The sequence below is a fragment of the Gigantopelta aegis genome, chromosome 13, assembly GCF_016097555.1.
Source record: "Gigantopelta aegis isolate Gae_Host chromosome 13, Gae_host_genome, whole genome shotgun sequence".
Taxonomy (NCBI): domain Eukaryota; kingdom Metazoa; phylum Mollusca; class Gastropoda; order Neomphalida; family Peltospiridae; genus Gigantopelta; species Gigantopelta aegis.
Window position 1 is genome coordinate 14,878,312 of NC_054711.1, and position 19,632 is coordinate 14,897,943.

General features: G+C 36.0%; 2 protein-coding genes across 2 annotated transcripts in view; one reads left to right on the top strand and one right to left on the bottom strand.

The window, feature by feature from the left end:
* The window catches only part of LOC121387161 (ficolin-1-like), a 5,721-nt gene extending 5,677 nt beyond the window's left edge, over positions 1-44 (bottom strand). The window contains exon 1 of the mRNA XM_041518187.1: positions 1-44. This exon is cut by the window's left edge and continues 247 nt beyond it. Within this exon, the coding sequence (XP_041374121.1) occupies positions 1-44 (44 nt within the window).
* A 9,752-nt stretch (positions 45-9,796) lies between these two features.
* On the top strand, positions 9,797-10,207 carry LOC121387162. Its single transcript, XM_041518188.1, has one exon. The coding sequence runs from the start codon at positions 9,797-9,799 to the stop codon at positions 10,205-10,207; it is 411 nt and encodes a 136-aa protein (XP_041374122.1).
* Positions 10,208-19,632: the final 9,425 nt, after the last annotated feature.

The following is a 19,632-nucleotide window of genomic DNA, read 5'->3' on the forward strand; positions in this document are numbered from 1 at the left end:
AAGGGAAGTAACAATTCCAGAATAAGACTCGCCGAGGCTCGCATAATTTTTTTTATAGGTATACGTAAAACAAGGAAAACTTACTGACCTTCAGTGTGGTTTTAAGTTCTTTGTTTGAATGCTATTTCTAAATTTTATGTCTTTATACAGATAAAATGTGTTGTAATTAATGCATTCGTCTATCAATCTGGTTTTTTGTAGAGTAGCAAAATCCTGAAATGTAATAAGAGAAAAACACATCAATAAGCAGGTGGGTTTTTTCGACTATATAGCACATTATATGTTGCATGGTTTATAACATAGCTATCTTACATTTTAAGACATAGTAGAGAAGCATCCAACAGGGTCTGGGCGAGAAGTAGCCCAGTGGTAAAACGCCCGCTTGATGCGCGGTCGGTTTGGGATCGAACCCCGTCGGAGGGCCCATTGGGCTATTTCTCGTTCCAACCAGTGCACCACGACTGATATATCAAAGGCCGTGGTATGTACTACCCTGTCTGTGGGATGGTGCATATAAAAGATCTCTTGATGCTAATCGAAAAGAGTAGCCCATGAAGTGGGGACAGCGGGTTTTCTCTTTCAGTATCTATGCGGTCCTTAACCATATGTCTGACGCCATATAACCGTAAATAAAATGTGTTGAGTGCGTCGTTAAATAAAACATTTCTTTCTTTGTTTTTGTTTGTTAATGTGTTCGAGTATGACGGGCTACATTTAACAAGACTATCGGTACTTATGTTCCTAGGTAATACATTCCCACGTTTGAGTATTATGATCAATGATTTTAAAAGTATAACAAAAGGTAAATCAGATGTATATATAAAGTGTAGAGAAAACGTTATACATATTATAGACTCTCTCTCTCTCTCTCTCTCTCTCTCTCTCTCTCTCTCTCTCTCTCTCTCTCTCTCTCTCTCTCTCACAAGCACACACACCATTAGAACACGACACCATTAGAACACATTGATTGATTTATTAATCACCGGCTAGAGTTTTAGAGAGGAAATTCGCTACATTTTTCCATTAGTAGCAATGAATCTTTTGTGTGCATCATTCCACAGACGGTCTTTGGTATATCACTCGTGGCTCACTGGGTGGAACGATAAATAGTCGAATGGGTCCACCGAGGGGATTGAACCTAGGCAGATCGCGCTTCAGGCAAGCTATCTACCACTGGACTACATCCTGCCTGGAATGGATGGATGGACAGATGGATGCACGCATACCTGTATGTGTATCAACACACATGATGATATCTCGGTTCGTCTTTCACAAACATGTATTTTGATTCCCGTATATTTGTGTGATATCCTCCTTCCTCATTTTGCTCTCTCTCTCTCTCTCTCTCTCTCTCTCTCTCTCTCTCTCTCTCTCTCTCTCTCTCTCTCTCTCTCTCTCTCTCTCTCTCTCTCGCTCTCTCTCTCTCTCCCTGTATATATCGTCAATATGAGATATTAGGAATAAAAATTGAATACTTAATAGCTGTATTTTAAAATTTACTGACGGCAAACATTCTGCTATTTTGGTGTAGTAATACAATGTTAATTCATTCAAAAATATTCGGTTCCAGATTTATCGGAAAGCTGCCATGAAGATTGTGAAGGATAACGTGGATACAATCGTAGTTGAACTCGACAGTTTACAAGACTTTGTTGGCAAGCCCATCTTCACCAGTGACCGCATGTATGAGGCTGTGCCACCTGGGGTTGTCGTGGGTTTGGCGTGGACCTATATGGGTAGGTGGTGCTTGCTTTGACTTTACGAAGAGTATACACAATGAATACTAGTCATAGAAAACGTAACATGGGATGATTTAAAACAAAGTTATTTATTTCTGTGTTCTCACTGGGTGAAAATTAAAGGAGGGCGCCCCGCGGCACAACACCCTTAAAACACCCCCCCCCCCAAAAAAAAACAACCCTAAAAGCTAAAAATTTTTTTAATATTTTCAGATCATCTGTACATAATATATCGCTTGGAAAATTTCTGCAAAATTTAACAAATAAATAAATAAATAGAAATAAAATAAAATAAAATAAAATAAAATAAAATAAAATAAAATGAAACGAACTTTAAAAAAGAAAAAAGAAAAAAAAAGAAAAAAAGAATTACACAAGTAATATGAAAAAGAAGTGAATTAAAAAAAAGAAAAATTCTATTTGCTTGTAATACTCAAACAATTAAAAAGTTGAAAAGGTTAAATTAAAAATAGAAAAACAACTTTTATATTTGATTAATAACCAAAAGTTGTAAAACTTGAAATACATATTTATGCGTGTACGTCGTATAAAATTATATATGTTGCAATAGGTCGGTAATTTTGATACAGACACACACACCCGCAAAAAACCCCAACAACAATAAAACAACAACAACCGAATCACCCCGCGAAAGAAAGCCACAAAACAACAATAAAAAACAACAAACAAAACATAGTACAAAATAAAAACAATAACAAAACAAACACAGAAAAAACTGAAAAGTAAACTGACCAAAAAAACAACAAAACCAAGTTTAAAAAAATAATAATTCCAAAATGTAAAGATCATACCTACAATCATAACACCTTTCTTAATTCCGTCCTCACGCAGAAAAACAGGGAGAAAGAAACCGCACACCGTCTCTGTGTTACTGGGTTTTGTTTTGTCCGAGATTCGTGTCATGATAATATTATAGCCAGAACGCATGCGGCTTTAATAACAAATATATCGACCACACATTGGCCATTATTCATGTAAGAGTGTACGAAATGGTTCGTATCAACACAATCAACTCGTGCTGAGATCAAGTGTGGTTGGAAATGAACTTTTTATTCATTTGTAAATTGCAGCCATGCATATGTTCTGGTGTTCGATCCAAACGATTTTTAATTTTTAAATTTCTATAAAGGAAATTAATTTTTTTAACGACAACTTAGAACATTATACTTCAATTGACCCCCCCCCCACCCCAAAAAAAAAAAAAAAAGAAGAAAAAAAAAGAAATAAAAAAGTCGGTCTCTGGTCAGACCAAAGTTTCAAAATTGTTTGAGTGTTTGTTTTGTTTAACGACACCACTAGAGCACATTGATTAATCATCGGCTATTGTATGTCAAACATTTGGTAATTCTGACATGTAGTCATGAGAGGAAACCCGCTACATGTTTCCTAGAGCACCAAGGGATCTTTTTATTTTGCATTTTCCCACAGACAGGACAGCACATACCACGGCTTTTCCCCCTTTTTTAAAATCATGAATTGCACGGAAAAGGTGGGTATATTTAATTTTTATCTACGTCCTCCTCATCTGCCTTGGTTCATTCTCAATAGCGATGGTTCCCCCTCTCTTGCCTTGGTACCCTAAATATTTTCATGCAGCCATGGCAATTTTTATTACTTCGGCTTTGGCCGCAAATATTTTTGAAATAAGCCATGCTTGTTGAAGCCCAAACTGTCCCAATTGCCCAAAATGTCCCAACTGAGACATCTTGGGCCAAGAGATGTCATATACTTTGATACATTTGCTTAAATGCAATTATTAATATTATTATTATTATTATTTAACGACACCTCTAGAGCACATTAATTAATCATCGGCAATTGGATGTCAAACAAATGGTATTCTGACACGAAGTCTTGAGAGGAAACATGCCACATTTTTCCATTAGCAGCAAAGGGTCTTTTATATGCACTTTCCCACAGAAAGGACGGCACATACACAATCCTTTGATATACCAGTCGTGGGGCTCTGGTTACACCATTTAAAAGCATGTGGACATTTTGAAACTGTGTGTGCTCAAACGAGTGGGAGTTACGCTCACTTGCAATCCGTTCGTTTGAAATGGACTACAATGAAGGGTTGATCCTCTTGAGGAAGCTAATGAGTTTTCGTATTCCAAACATTGATTCATGAATGCGAGTGCATGTATCTACTATCTATGTATATATGTATGCATATATGGATGTATGTATGTATGTATGGATGTAGGCAGGTAGGTGGGTGGACTGATACGTAGGTACGTACGTATGTATAAATGGATCGATGGATGGTTTAAAGCTTGTTTTGTTTGGCGACACCACTAGAACACATTGATTGATTTATTAATCACCGGCTAGAGTTTTTAGAGAGGAAACTCGCTACATTTTTCCATTAGTAGCAAGGAATATTTTGTGTGCATCATTCCACATACTGGGTAGCACATACCACGGTCTTTGATATATCACTCGTGGCGCACTGGTTGGAACGATAAATAGTCCAATGGGTCCACCGAGGGGATCGAACCTAGACAGACCGCGCTCCAGACAAGCTATCTACCACTGGACTACATCCTGCCTGGAATGGATGGATGGATGGATGGATGGATGCATGTATGTTTGTGTGTGTCCATGCATGCCTGTATGTGTATCAACCCACATGATGATATCTCGGTTCGTCTTTCACAAACATATCCTCCTTCCTCATTTTGCTCTCTCTCTCTCTCTCTCTCTCTCTCTCTCTCTCTCTCTCTCTCTCTCTCTCTCTCTCTCTCTCTCTCTCTCTCTCTCTCTCTCTGTGTGTGTGTATATATCCACAATATCAGATATTGGAAATAAAAATTGTATTAGTATTATATATATATATCCTGTTTAAATTCTAATCATATTTCATTGAATGTTAGTGATATTGAAAGAAAGCAAACCGATGACTGAATGTCCGAAAATAGGACATAGGACTAATCTCCCCCTCCTGTTACTATTACTTCTGCTGTTACTGGTGCCGCTGTCACTACTACAGAGTTGAAAATTATCATTCAACCGGCGGCCCGTGGCGTCCTTTCCTGGCTAAGGGCGACTAAGAATTTTACAAAGGTAGTCCGTTGGGCGATCATCGATGTTAGGGTCTGGCGAGTATGGTACTAGTTAAAAAAGAAACACACTTATACTGAATCGAATGTGACAAAACACACTACAGGTCTGGCAGCAGAAGACATGAACATGTTCTATATTTTGACAGTGCCAAAATAATAAATAAATATAAAATTCATATAAAAACATATTAATTTATTACGTCTTAAACCCACACCATCTCAAATAACATTTTACTGGGGGGAAATGTTCAGTGTAAATTGAAACAAAAATTCTTTAGAAATTATCACCAAACTGCATAGGTTAACTCTTTTTTTCTGATACAGATTTAAAAGGGACATTCCTGAGTTTACTGCATTGTAAGATGTTTCCGACTAATAAAATATTTCTATGATTAAACTTACATATTAAATATATTTTCTTGTTTAGAATATCAGTGTCTGTATATTCAATGTGTTTCTGGTCGTTTTAATATTTGTAAGAAGCACAAACTGGATTTTGTCTTCGAATAATTTCATACGTACGAAAAAATCTTTTTTAGGAAATAAAATAAAATTTAACCTAGTACAAATATTAGAACGATCAGAAACACGTTTAATATACAGCCACTAATATTTTATGCAGAAAAATATATTTGATATGTAATTACAATCGTTAAAAAGTCTCTGTTAGTCAATAACATCTTAAACATTGCAGCAAACTCAGAACTGTCCCTTTAAGACAATTGATGGAACATCCAAGGTAATCCGAATGACAAAACCGTAATACATGATCAAGGCCGTATCTCTGCGCAAAGCAAAGTCGAATAGTGGCAAAATAGTGGACGATTCCTTGGATTCTAGTGCCTCGTCTGTAGGAGAACAGCCACCCCCGAGAAAATCATTTTCTGGAAAGTTCGCCCATCTTGCATCGCCACACAGTTTATTCCATCCCTCTTGCATCGCCACAAAGAGGACTGCCACTCCCAGACTGGTTTACTAAAGAACGCGCAGTTCTACCTTTAGTCTCTTTGCACTGCATTATTATCTTTTACTTCAGAAACAATGCAAGTCAAGCAGCATACCTTGGGTGTTTTAGCATTTTGTTTTCACCACCGGCATTAAAAATGAGATTTAATACATATAATTTCATGGTCTTCAAGTAATATTTCTATTTATACTGGATTTATTTTTCAATTTTTTTGTTATTTGACTTGGTATGGGTTTAACATTTAATGACATGGTTTTTCTTCAAGTGGCCCTGCTGGCGACCATGGTTTTCATGTTAATTTTCAACCCTGCTACTACTAGTGCTGCTGCTGCTGCTGCCGCCGCTACTACTACTACTGCTACTACTACTACTACTACTGCTACTACTACTACTACTACAACTACTACTACTACTACCACTGTTGCTGCTGATGCTGCAGTAGTAGTAGTAGTAGTAGCAGCAGTAGTAGTAACAGCAGTGCTCAGCAGCAGCAGTAGTAGTAGCGATAGAAGTATCAGATGCAACAAAAGTAGTAGTAGCAGCACCAACTGCAGCAGTAACAAACACGTGATCAGTAACAGCAGCAGTTAAAGTAGCAGTAGTGGTAACAGCAACGGTAGCAGCAGCGGTAGTAGCAACAGCAACGCTGGTAGTAGTAGTACTGGATCTGGTGCGATTTCTTCTGTCTTGATAAACACTTATTTAATGATCTTTCGTCACAAAAACTAGTTGGAAACAGGACATATTGGCGTCTGGAATGTGTTTTTGTTTTGTTTCTGCTAACCATACCTTTTTTTACCCATACCCTACACGTTTTAAGGTGTTTTCATGCATACATATTTTATAATCATTGCAGTTGGGCCTAGGACCCTCAAACTTGATATGAAGGTTGGCCATGAACGGTAGAGGAACCCTATCGATTTTGAGGTCGCTAGGTCAAAGTCACAGTGACCTTGGGCAGTTAAACGGGTTCCGATCACTTACTTGAGAACGGTTGGACCTAGGATTCTCAAACTTGATACTATGACAGTTATATATCAAACACACACACACACACACACACACACACACACACACACACACACACACACACACACACACACACACACACACACACACACACACACACAACACACACACACACACACACACAAACACACACACACACACACACACACACACACACACACACACAACACACACACACACACACACACACACACACACACACACATATATATATCCATTTATCCGTTTTGTGATTTCTAACATTTCACAAAATCGCATAACTGATTTCTTTAGTCCAAAAGCAAAACTAAAGCAAACAGAATAACAAAAAAAAAAAAAAAAAAAAAAAAAAACAACAACCGAAAATAGAAGAGAGAAAAAAGAAGAGAAAAAAAGAAGAAGAAAAATGAAAAATGCCAAATAAAAAACCTCGGTCTTTGTATGAGATTTATTTCAAATATAACGTAATCCCAACTATTGGTGAATCATACATCTTTTAGAACATTTCGTCTCGGGAATCGATTACAAAACATAAGGATAAGGTTTGTAACCAAGCTTATGCATATTCCCAAGTGTTTATAATACTGTTATGTCGCAATAAAATACTATGATTATTACATAGATCTACTCTGTGTCAAGTCCTATTTCCTAAACCGGTCTATATTAAGTTTCCATGTGTTCTGCCTTAAGATGCGTATTTTTTATTCAGTACATTCTGATCCAGTGCTTCATTGAATTGCTCTATGGGTATTATAAACACTTAGAATATAAGCGTAAGCATGACTATAAATTCGTGTTTATAATCGATTTTCGAGAAGAGGTAATATTCTGAAAGTAACAATATTATGATGGATGAATTTATCAATAGTCAAAATACAGTTGAAGCAAATATTATGCAAATATTCGTCACCATGGATTCAGCAAGAAGAAAACAATAAGTGCAAAGAGTTCTTGTGCAAAACAAAAAATAAATGCAAAGGGTTCTCGTGCAAACAACTGTTTACGCCCATTGACAGCACATTACACTTGATATTGTTTAGCTAAATATTCTAATTTTATATGTGATACTCAATATTGTGGTATGTATCTCAAATAAAAGTAAAAACATAACTGTAAAATTAATTTATTATAATGGAAGTTTAGATGTTAAAAAAAAAAAAAAAAAAAAAAAAAAAAAAAAAAAAAAAAAAGAAAGAGGAAAGAAGGTATTTTTGGCCAAAACACACCGAAGTTGGGTCTGGTTCTGGGTCTGGGTCTGGCAAAGTCTTATATATTTTGACGTCTGGGTCTGTAACTGTTACGTGTTTTCAATATATATTACCCACGTTCATATTTTTAGATATATTTTGTTCTATAAACAGCAACAATAATTATGAGAATTATACTTTGATTGATATATATCATTCCTGTTGATTATTAAGAAAAACATTAAAATGTGCCTGGCATAGGTTACAGCTGCCAGTCTGACAATGTGAAATTACAGCATATGTTTTGTGTCGTCTGTTGCCAGATCAGTAGGAAGCGCCAGCACAGGCGCGATGTTATTTCTCACATCCAGGGGCGGGACGTAAAGCGCTCGCTTGATGCGCGGTGGGTCTAGGATCTATCCCCGTTAGTGAGCCCACTGGACTATTTCTCGTTCCAGCCAGTGCATCACGACTGGTATATCAAAGGCCGTGGTGTGTGCTATCCTGTCTGTAGGATGGTGCATATAAAAGATCCCTTGCTACTAATGGGAAGATGTAGCGTGTTTCCTAAGACTATATGTCAAAATTACCAAATATTTGACATCGAATAGCCTATGCTCTAGTGGTAACTTTTTTTGTCACATTTGATGTACAGTGCATTTAATTTTTTAATGGTACCATACACGCCAGACCCAGACCCAGACTCAGCTTAGGGTTGTTTTTGGGCTTACGTCCAAGCTTCCTAGCGATTTCTAACCTATCTGTGTTGATTTTTCAGTACGTTTCGTGTTATACAAGTCGTATTTGCTAATTGATTTTACATAATTCCACAATGATCACTGATAACGGAATAAAATAATAACAAAACACTCACTGAATATATTACATAGAGAGGCTAATATAAGTGGTTTCGATTATTTTTATTTTTCCTGCAAACCGATATACAATGTTATCGATCCGATATCCAGTGATATGGATCTTTGAACGTTAATTGAGTAAAGCTTTTAACCGTGTCAGTGGTTGTCGCCTAAAGTTTCAAACAGATCAATATGATTATCATTTTATCGAAATAAAAGGAAATAGCAAATTATACAGTATTATTAATTTTTTTTTAGCGTTTCCTTAATCCAGACCCATGTCCAAACATTAACATACCCATATCCATTCAAGGTACAGGCACGTCCACCTTGGGTCCAGAATCTGCCATAGCCAAACCAATTTGGGGATAAAAGGTTTATAGCGTGGTATCCTGCATAACATTTAGTGGGGTGGGGTGAGGGAAGTAAAAACACCCAGGTCACAGTTTACAGTGTGTGTGTGTGTGTGTGTGTGTGTGTGTGTGTGTGTGTTTTATGTGTGTGAATGTATATGTGTATATGCGTGAATTGTGTGCGTGTGCGTGTATATATATATATATATATATATATATATATATATATATATATATATATATATATATATATATATATATACATACGAGGTGTGGCAAAAAAGAAATGAGACTAATCGTTTAGCTTAGGCACTACCCACTATATGATCAAACTGCTTTTATGTTGTTTTATTACGGTCTTTCCTGGTTCCAAGAAGTGCTCAAGTGCTTGTTTCGGGTAAATATTAATTGTGTTACGTTCATTTTGATAACACGTGTGTCATCGTCCTTGTCAGAAAATGAGTGAAAGAAATTTGGAACAGCGCATTAACATTAAATATTTAGCTAAATCTAACAAAACTGTACGATGACCAAAAATCAGGTTGACCAAAAACCACCAAAAGCTAGTTCGTAGTGATCGCCGTTTAACAATTAAAATGATGGCTGAAATGCTTAGCATGAACAAGGAATTGATTCGGAAGATTTTAATTGAAGATTTGTCCATGAGAAAGGTGTGTGCAAAGAGTGTGCCAAAACTTCTGACGGATGAACAAAATCAGAAAAGAGTGGACATTTGCACTGATCTTTTTGAGCGAATTGAACAAGAGGCAAACCTTCTAGACTGTGTTATCACAGGGGATGAGGCATGGGTGTTCCAGTATGACCTGGAAACTAAAAGACAAAGCCTCCAGTGGACAACAATAACATCTCCTCGACCGAAAAAGGCAAGAATATCCCGTTCCAAAGTGAAGACGATGTTAATTGTGTTTTTGACATTAAAGGTGTTGTGCACCATGAATATCTTCCACCAGAGCAAATGGTCAACCAAGACTTTTACAGAGATGTTCTAGGGCGTTTAAGGGAAAAGGTTCGTCGAAAAGACCAAATCTGTGGTCCAACAAGTGGATTCTTCATCACGACAATGCTCCTTCTCATTCGGCGCTATCGGTGAAACAGTTTTTTGGCACAGAAGCAAATCACAACAATGGAACACCCACCCTATTCGCCAGACCTTGCCCCATGTGACTTTTTTCTGTTCCCAAAACTGAAATGTTTCATGAAAGGAACCCATTTTGACAATGTGGAAGCCATAAAGAAACGTACGACAGAACAGTTAAAGGGCATCCCACAAGAGGATTTCCAAAAATGTTCGTATTTTGTGTGTGTTTGTGATTGTGCATTTTATGTATGTATGTATGTATGTATGTTGAATCCCGTTGGCTCGAACCCCGTCGGTGCTCGAGAAAGTGTTCAACCCATTGGGTAGTTCCATCGAACTATTCGGTCAATATCGGATATTTCCGTAACATTAATTAGAAAGTTGAATTAGATACATATTATTTTGGTATTAACTCGCCCATTGATTCAGTTGAAACTGGTCTTGGAGACGTGTTCAAAGTAGTAGTAGTAGTTTATTTACTTTAAGCCATGTGGCCCATAAGCATACAAGTATATGCAATATTATAAGTCATATATAAATAATCATCTGCATAAACATAAACAAGTGGATGTGTATTTGGAGGATGGACAGTTATACATGTTGCGATCTTAAATGTAATGCATATTTTAAATATTTTCCAAGGTTATAAAGTTGTTTTCTATTCTGAACAGACAGTAATTGTATTAATTTAAAAACAGACGGTCTTAACCAGTAGTATTTTTTTTTACATACAATACGCGAATATGCAATACAATGGACATATTAAAATAAAATGAAATTCATCTTCAAGGTTATCCCGATTACCCATACGACATTTTCTCTGTGATCGTTCAGTTCCACAATACCTTCTTTGTTCAATTAGTAATTGGTGCGATGAAACACGAAATTTTGTGATAAGAGATGAATAACAAATAGGTAATGATATCCTTAGATAATATTGTAAACAAAAAGTCGCTGTTAAATACCTTAAAATATTACATTTTGGTGAATTGTTCAACAATTTGTCTATTTCTTGAATACAGTGATGTGACAGACGCATGTTAACTCTTTTTATAAATATTACATGATTATCAACTTGCTGATTAAACCATACATCTCCAAATCCTAAAGAAAATAATAAATGCTTTACATGGTGTAGCCAATTAAAAGATTCCTGATTTTTTAACATATCATCATATATTGATTTCAAGATACAATTATTCGTTTCTAAAAGCTTCAACCAATATTTAACAATTCTTACTTTACGTACTACATGTAGAGGCAATCTTAATAATGCTGTTAACACAGCTGCATTCATTGTGCCTTTTTCACATTCAACATCATTTTCAAAAATCCATATGAACTTTTTTCTACATCATGAACTGTGTGAAAACCCCATACTTCACAACCATAATTTAACACACTGGATATATAAGTATCAAAAATATGTAACTGTGTTTCCTTATTACGTGATAGATTATTACATAGTCTGAGAATATGACCCATGGTTTTTCTGCCTTGTAAAGCAGTTAATTTTTGAGTTTTTGTAAATTTACCATTGTAATTTAACGTTAATCCAAGATAATTAAAACTATCAACCACTTATTATATTATATTATATTATCATTGTAAGTCTTTAGTCATTTGTCTTTAGTGGTAAATCTTCCCCCTGTTTCTGAATACAACAATTTGTTTTTATATATTTACATCAATATTCCATTTAGTACTATAAGTATATAACGAATCTAATATTTTCTGCAGCAGCACAGTATCATCTGCATACATTAAACGAAACAGTGAAATATGTTGTATATACATCGGCTCACTAGAGCCTTTAATTAACTCGTTCTCTAAATCATGTACATACAATGAAAACAAAAATGGTGCCAAGGCTTCGCCTTGCATTAGTCCTGTGTTACTACTGAAAAAGTCACAAAAACCAGATTGGAATTTTACACACGTCTTTAAAGGGACATTCCCGAGTTTGCTGCATTGTAAGATGTTTTCGACTAATAAAATATTTCTACGATTAAACATACATATTAAATATATTTTCTTGTTTAGAATATGTGTCTGTATATTCTATGTGTTTTTGGTCGTCTTAATATTTGTAAGAAGCCCAAACTGAAGTTTGTCTTAAAATAATTTCGTACGTACGAAAAAATAGTTTTTAGGAAATAAAATGAAATTTAACCTACTACAAATATTAGGACGATCAGAAACACGTTTAATATACAGCCACTAATATTTTATGCAGAAAAATATATTTGATATGTAATTACAGTCGTCAAAAAGTCTCTGTTAGTCGATAACATCTTAAACATTCCAGCAAACTCAGGAATGTCCCTTTAAGACCTCATACGTAGATTTAATAATGGTATGAATTTCCTTGTGATACCATTTCGGGCTAATTTAAATAATAGCTTATATTTATTTATACTGTCATAGGCTTTCCCGTAATCAACAAAACAACAATACAGCTTCTTCTTACATCCTAACTCTTTCGAAATCAGATAATGAAGAGCAAATATAGTATCAGTTGTACCATAACCAGGTTTAAAACCAAACTGTGCATGTGCCACAATATTATTTTCGGCTAACCAATTAAGCAGTCTATTATTTAAAACCGAGGTGAAGATTTTCTCAAGACAACTGATCAGTGTTATTCCTCTATAACTATTCGGATTATTAGCATCTCCTTTTTTATACAATGGAATAATTATACCTTCTGACCAGCTATGTGGAAAGTTTCCACTTTCAAACATGACATTAAACAAACGACATAAAATAAGAACAAGAACATCTTGAAAAGTTACAAAATATTCATTAAGTAAATGATCTTTTCCAGGAGATTTTTGTACATTTCAAACAATTTATAACATTCTTAATTTCTTCCTCAGTGAATGGGTTATCTAACTCAGGATAAATACAATCTGAATCAGTAGAGGTATATATATATATATATATATATATATATATATATAGGATAGTCATATATATATATATATATCAGGAGAGTCATCAATGTAACCACATAAATCTTTAAAATGTTTTGTAAAGTCATGAAGAGTTAATTCAGTTACTGGAGCACGTGTGCGGTTTTTTTAAATAAACTGAAAAACTGACTAGGGTTACTTTTCCTTAAATAACCAATTCTGTCACTTTCCAGTGTAAGATATTTTCTTTTTACATAGCGTTCGTATTTCTTATACTGGCGTTTAGCATCACACAAACATTGTATATTAATTAAATTTCTTACATTGTTAAAAACATACAAAGCAGTTTTATAGGTATTATATAACGTTCTACACTTAGCATCGAACCATGGCTTATTCATGTGTAACAGAACAGAACAGAACTTTATTTCTCCCAAGCCGTTACACAACGGCATATGGGGAATATGAAATAACAATATTTGACAGTGACACGATGGGTTTTACAGGAGATAAATATATATGTATACAGTACAATGCATATATGTAACAAAGTCACAATGTAATATGCAATGGTATTAACACAGCTATGTATGGTGTGGAACAATCATCATACTGCACATGCACAAATATATACGCAAACACTCATACATATATAGGTATACATATACACATACATATATATACACATACACACACATATGTAACCAGGTGGTATGTGTATACATATACACATACATATATATACACATACACACACATATGTAACCAGGTGGTATTTTAGTGATTTTAAGCTATTACACTGCACTGTACACAACCACACATGCGGGTCGGGTCGGGTAAGTTTTTAACGTGCATATGTGCCGCTAGAGCTTCACGCACGCCTATCACGGGCTTAATCTCTGACTTTCGCCAGTGACTAAGTCCGGGACAGGAGGGGGGGGGGGGGGGGGTAAGTTTGAGGTGGGCGGAATTTGGAATAAAAAATTAGTGGTCGGTCAAAAACCTAAGTCCTACGGAGAATAACCTGCATCCTACACATGTCTGGAATAAGAAATTAAAACCAAAACTATTTTTGAGTGCTCGGCCTAAAAGGTTTTAAAGTGATTTGAGCAATTGAACGGGCGCCAAAGTAAAGTGCGTTGCACTATTTATATAAAAAAATAAACATAAGAATTTAGAGCCGCGGCCGAAAAATTTAAAGTCCAACTAAGCCCAAAAAAGGAGGTTACCTGTCCTAGGTAAGGTTGTTACGTCGGCGAGGCTGGAGTGTCATGGAGGTTCGGCAGCAGAGGTTGGCGTTTCCGCAGAGTACGAACTACCGTACCGTAGTCGGGGCCGCAGACCGCTCGGATCATCTTATGTAGATTCTGGTTGTCCAACTTGCTGTGAAGTATGGCTTGTCTGTAGGTCTGCTCCCTCTTGTGCGTGACGACTACGGTATGATGAGTGTGTAGTTCGTACTGGCTGCCGTGCCCCAGGGTTCTCCAGTCCGCGTTGAGGTAACTGCCCCTAAGCGTCGTCGGCTCTGTCGAGTCCTCCTGCATGCACTGATGCAGATGTTTCTTCAGACGGTCCACTCGGATTCCTCGGGGGGGGGGGGGGGGGGGGACTACCGGCGCTGGTGGCTTGGCCTTGGCTGGCTGGACGGTCGGTGATGTTGCCTTCCGCTTCAGTGGCGCAACAACAAGTCCTGGTGCCGACTCAACTGGAGCGGTCTGTAAAGTCGACCGCTGCACCGGAGTCGGCGCCCGTGGAAGGGAGGTCGGTGGGACCGCCCTCGTGGCCTGGCACATCGCAATGTCCAGGCTCGGGTATGGCTCATCCGGGAATGCAGGCGCCGATGGCAGTCGCGTCCTCTTCGGTGAAGGCTGTTGGGGCGGCGACGCAGAAGGACCCGCCGCTGGCGGTTGAGCCGCCGGCTTTGGATCCCCCCGAGCCGCCACTGGCGCACGTCTCCTCCTCCCTCCTCTTCTCGTCTTCTTCACCGAGTCGCCCGTGACCCCATGTACGCGACTCGGAACTCCAGAAGTGGCCCAAACGAAGCAATCATTCCCCCCAGGTGTATGTGTGTGTGTGTGGTGGTGGTGGTGGTGGGGGGGGGGGGGGTAACTCGAGAGCGCAAGTCGTAACGTCTTGTCTCATCGTGAGCTTTTAATCAGTAGGTTCAAACTTTAGATCAGTAACTGTAGCTTGGGATGGTATTTGACTGTTGACCACTGACCTGTGACATCGACCACGGCTCTGCAATTGGCTAATTTGGCTAAGCCAACTGGTGACTAATTACTCTTTTTAAAATCTCACCTGGCAAGAAGACATGCTTTTCCTACTCTAAAAAGTTCGCCATCTTTGAAATCCTGAGATTAGTTTTCTTTATCTTTTCTTATTTGCACTTCTTTATACTAATATGCATAAAGTCAAATATTATTAAGAAGTAATTGTAGTTTTGTAAATTATAGTTAGTATTAAATATAAATCTGTGTGAAGAATTAGACATAAACGTTATTTAGTTTAGAAGTAATGCTGGCTTATTTAATAGTTGGATTATATATATGTAGTTATATCTAAAGATGTATATAGGTGTAGTAATTAAAGTATAATTATAATAAACCTTGTGGTAGCTTAATGATTAATAATTAATAGCATTCATTTAGCATGTCGGTAAGAAATAGAAAATGTCTGTATTTGCATTTATTACGTATGCTATGTAACAGTTGTGATCCATGTTTTAGTATTACTTTATTTGTTTTAGAGTTAACTGATCAATATCTTCAATCTCTGTGTCGCCCTTACGCCCACAGCGAAAGGTAGACTATTGTTGGTTTTTTTTAGGTCACGGCCCGTGCAGTATATTCACTGCTCGTGCTAATTGTGTACTATATAAATGTGTATTTTTCATTATATTGGTAATGTAACTAAGTTTAGATTATTTATTAATGTTTAGTTTTATACATTGAGAATATGTTACAATATGGGTTATTTATTAATGTTAAATTATAATGGTTTATGGAATTTGTCAATAATTTCTTGTATTAATTTGCATAGTTTCTTAAGGGCACTTATTTTATTATTAGTCATCAAACGCTTATATTTCAGCATATACTGGGTTTAATATAATAGTCTGGCTTTAACAATGAGTGACGTAAATTTACAAAACATGTTAAATTAATAAATATTTAATTATATGCTTTAAGTAGCGCTTATTCAATTAGTGCATCTAATTGTGTTTTCTCTATTTAATCAAGAGTATTCTATTTTGTGTATAAACATACTGCAGAGAGTATGTTTGTATAACTTAAGACTATATTTGTACAATTTTAGTATCTTTTTATGCGGATGTATATATCATGGTGTTTTATATGTTTTAAGATTATTATTGTTTTACAGGGTTTTGTGATGGACTACGTACCCTAAAAAAAAACCTATCAAATTGCTTTCGTCTTTTGTTGTCGATTAGTAATAGTAACACATGCATATACGCATACATACATATGTGCAGGCGAATAAATAGTGAAATTCATCTCCTATGTCATTTTGTATTACATAAGGTGCATGTTCTGTGTTCCACTGGGGTGTTGTTCCAGCGCCCTGTTGCAATAGGCATATAGTGGATGGAGGTGCTAAATTTTAGTAAAGTAATCCAGGACTTTTGTGGTAATAGGATAAGATATTTCTCTAAACTAAGGTTTTCTTTAAATATAGCGTACGTTTTACCTCTTGATGATATAGATATATCACTATTCCATTGTTGTAGATATTGATAATTTTGTCTTAGCTTTACGTGGTCAAGAAGCAGCTTTATAGAAGAAACGTTCTGTGTCAACCAAATATCGGTCATACCCAAGTTATTGAATATATCTTCCACATATTCCATCCATTTATAGTTATATCCATTTAGAATTGAGTCGTGTGACATTAATTCGTGCAGCAGAAATGATGATTTCGTTCGTTTACCCGATACAATTCGGGCCCAGAAACTTATAACTCTTTGTTAAATAACCATTTTAAGGGGTTTTCGTCCTAATTCTCCATATAACATGGGTAGGATATGCCTCAAGAATGTAATATGAACATTTTCGACAATATCAATATTTTCATAACCCCATATTTTGCATCCATATAAAAGAATCGGAAGTACAATTGAGTCAAATAGTTTTAGTTTACATTCTACTGAAAAGTTGTTTTCTTTAGATTTTGATATAACAAAGTACATTGCTTTTATTGCCTTTTATTTTAGTATTGTTTTGGTTATATTAAATTTGTTTAGTTTTGTAAAAGTTAAGCCTAAGTATTTATATTCTTTTACGTTTTCAAGTTCATGGTTTCCAACTGTAAATACCTTCTTGTAATTGTTTCCATTACCATTACCAATTATTATTTTAGTTTTATTTGCATTGACTTTTAGTTTCCATTTGTTACAATACTGGGAAAATACATTTAGTGATTGCTTTAAGTCAGAGGCATTAGTTGCGAGAAGCGCGGTATCGTCAGCATATAATAGGCACAGGAAGTGCAGGGTCAGATCACAAAAAGTTTCCATACCATCTGTTTCGAAGGATACTCAATTACAATTTTGAAATTTTAAAAAGTTTTCTAGATCATTTAAATAGAGAGAATAGGACTGGCGACAATTTTCTCCTTAACGGACTCCGATGTTGCAAGGGAACTGTTCTGAGGTTCCATTGACTGTACAAATACATGATTTTATTCCTTGGTACATTTGATTTGTGATTTTAAGGAATTTTCCATTTATGTTATTATCTAATAGTTTTTGCCACAGACAAATGTCCTAGAAATAAAATCAAATGCCTTTTGGAAGTCAACAAAAGCACAGAATAGTTTCTTTTTTCTTTTCTTAAAATGTTTTATCAGTGAATGTATGTTAAATATTAACGGTTCACACCGAGGCAAATTTGTACACTAATTGTTTGATTGGCATCACGATTCACCTAACAGGTAATGGAACAGTAGCTGTCTTGAAAGATCACTACCGATAGCCGATTAACAAACACTATGGCAAATACGGTAAATAAAGGATTGCTTGGCTATTGTTGCGATTCTCCGATTTGTCTATAGCTCGTTCCGCCTAAATAATTAATCCGAAGGTTGTAATAACCAACTACGCAAGCGTAGCAATTGTTGGTCGTTTTCGGTGGTTTTCCATTTGATATTTGATGGATCACCAGTTCGAGGGAAATATAGCTAATAACACAGACGGGACCGATACTTTAGTCCGAGAGAAGGCTTATAGTCGACCCTGGGCGTGTTCGACCCATCATCAGTTAATATAAAGGTTTACCAAACAAACAACTCGGGACTTCGTTATTGGTTCGAGCCTTGCTGTGTGTTCAACCCTTCCGAGGTCGACCCAACGAGATTCTACTGTGTGTGTGTGTGTGTGTGTATGTGTGTGTGTGTGTATGTGTGTGTGTGTGTATGTGTGTGTATGTGTGTATGTGTATGTATGTGTGTATGTGTGTGTGCGTGTGTGTGTATGTGTGTATATATATATATATATATATATATATATATATATATATATATATATATATATATATAGAGAGAGAGAGAGAGAGAGAGAGAGAGAGGGGGGGGGGAGAGATACATACATACATTCATCCATTCATCCATTCATACATACATACATGCATACATCCATCCATACATACATACATACATACACACACACACATGCATGCTTAGATGTCAAGTCACTATTTATTTTATTAATAATCTCCAGTGATTGGTGTTTACAGACATGCAGCTACCAATATATCTGTTGATATTTTATTAATAATCTCCAGTGATTGGTGTTTACAGACATGTATCATATCTAGAGTTATCATTAGGGTTTTACATTTTTATTTTTTATTTGTCATAAGAAAAGCACATTCGAAGCATCAAATAGTTGATATTAAAGGCGCTTTGTCATGGATAGTTGACCTAATTAATGACCTAACAAAGTATTATCTGAAAATATACACATTTAATTTGTCGCTAAAAGTACTTTTTTTTAACCATCTACATAACTACCATAACTATTATATATCCTAGTAGAGAACGTTCATGTCTGTTTATCAACACACCGAAACACATTTCATAGTTTGCAGGTGCGTGGGGTGTCATTCTCGATTTTGACAATTTTGACAAGGTCCATTACTGACTGTCGAACATTATTTCTGTCAATCGTTTTCATTCTGTTGATCATACAGTTGTTATTGTTTTGTTTTTTAGTCATTTTTATTGTTTGAATTTGCGATTTTCTGATAAAAAACGTCAACTTTCAAATTTCACTTCTGACCCCAATCTTCCTTCAAGATCTTTGGTGGTCATAAAACCTACTGTAATGCTGAACTACCGGTTGTAATGTTTGCCCAATTAATTCACTATTATCATATAACCATTCCCCACAACTAAGATACTA

Bases quoted from the DNA above. Each gene is read 5' to 3' on its own strand.
- LOC121387162 (XM_041518188.1), top strand. From the start codon at position 9,797: ATGGCTGAAATGCTTAGCATGAACAAGGAATTGATTCGGAAGATTTTA.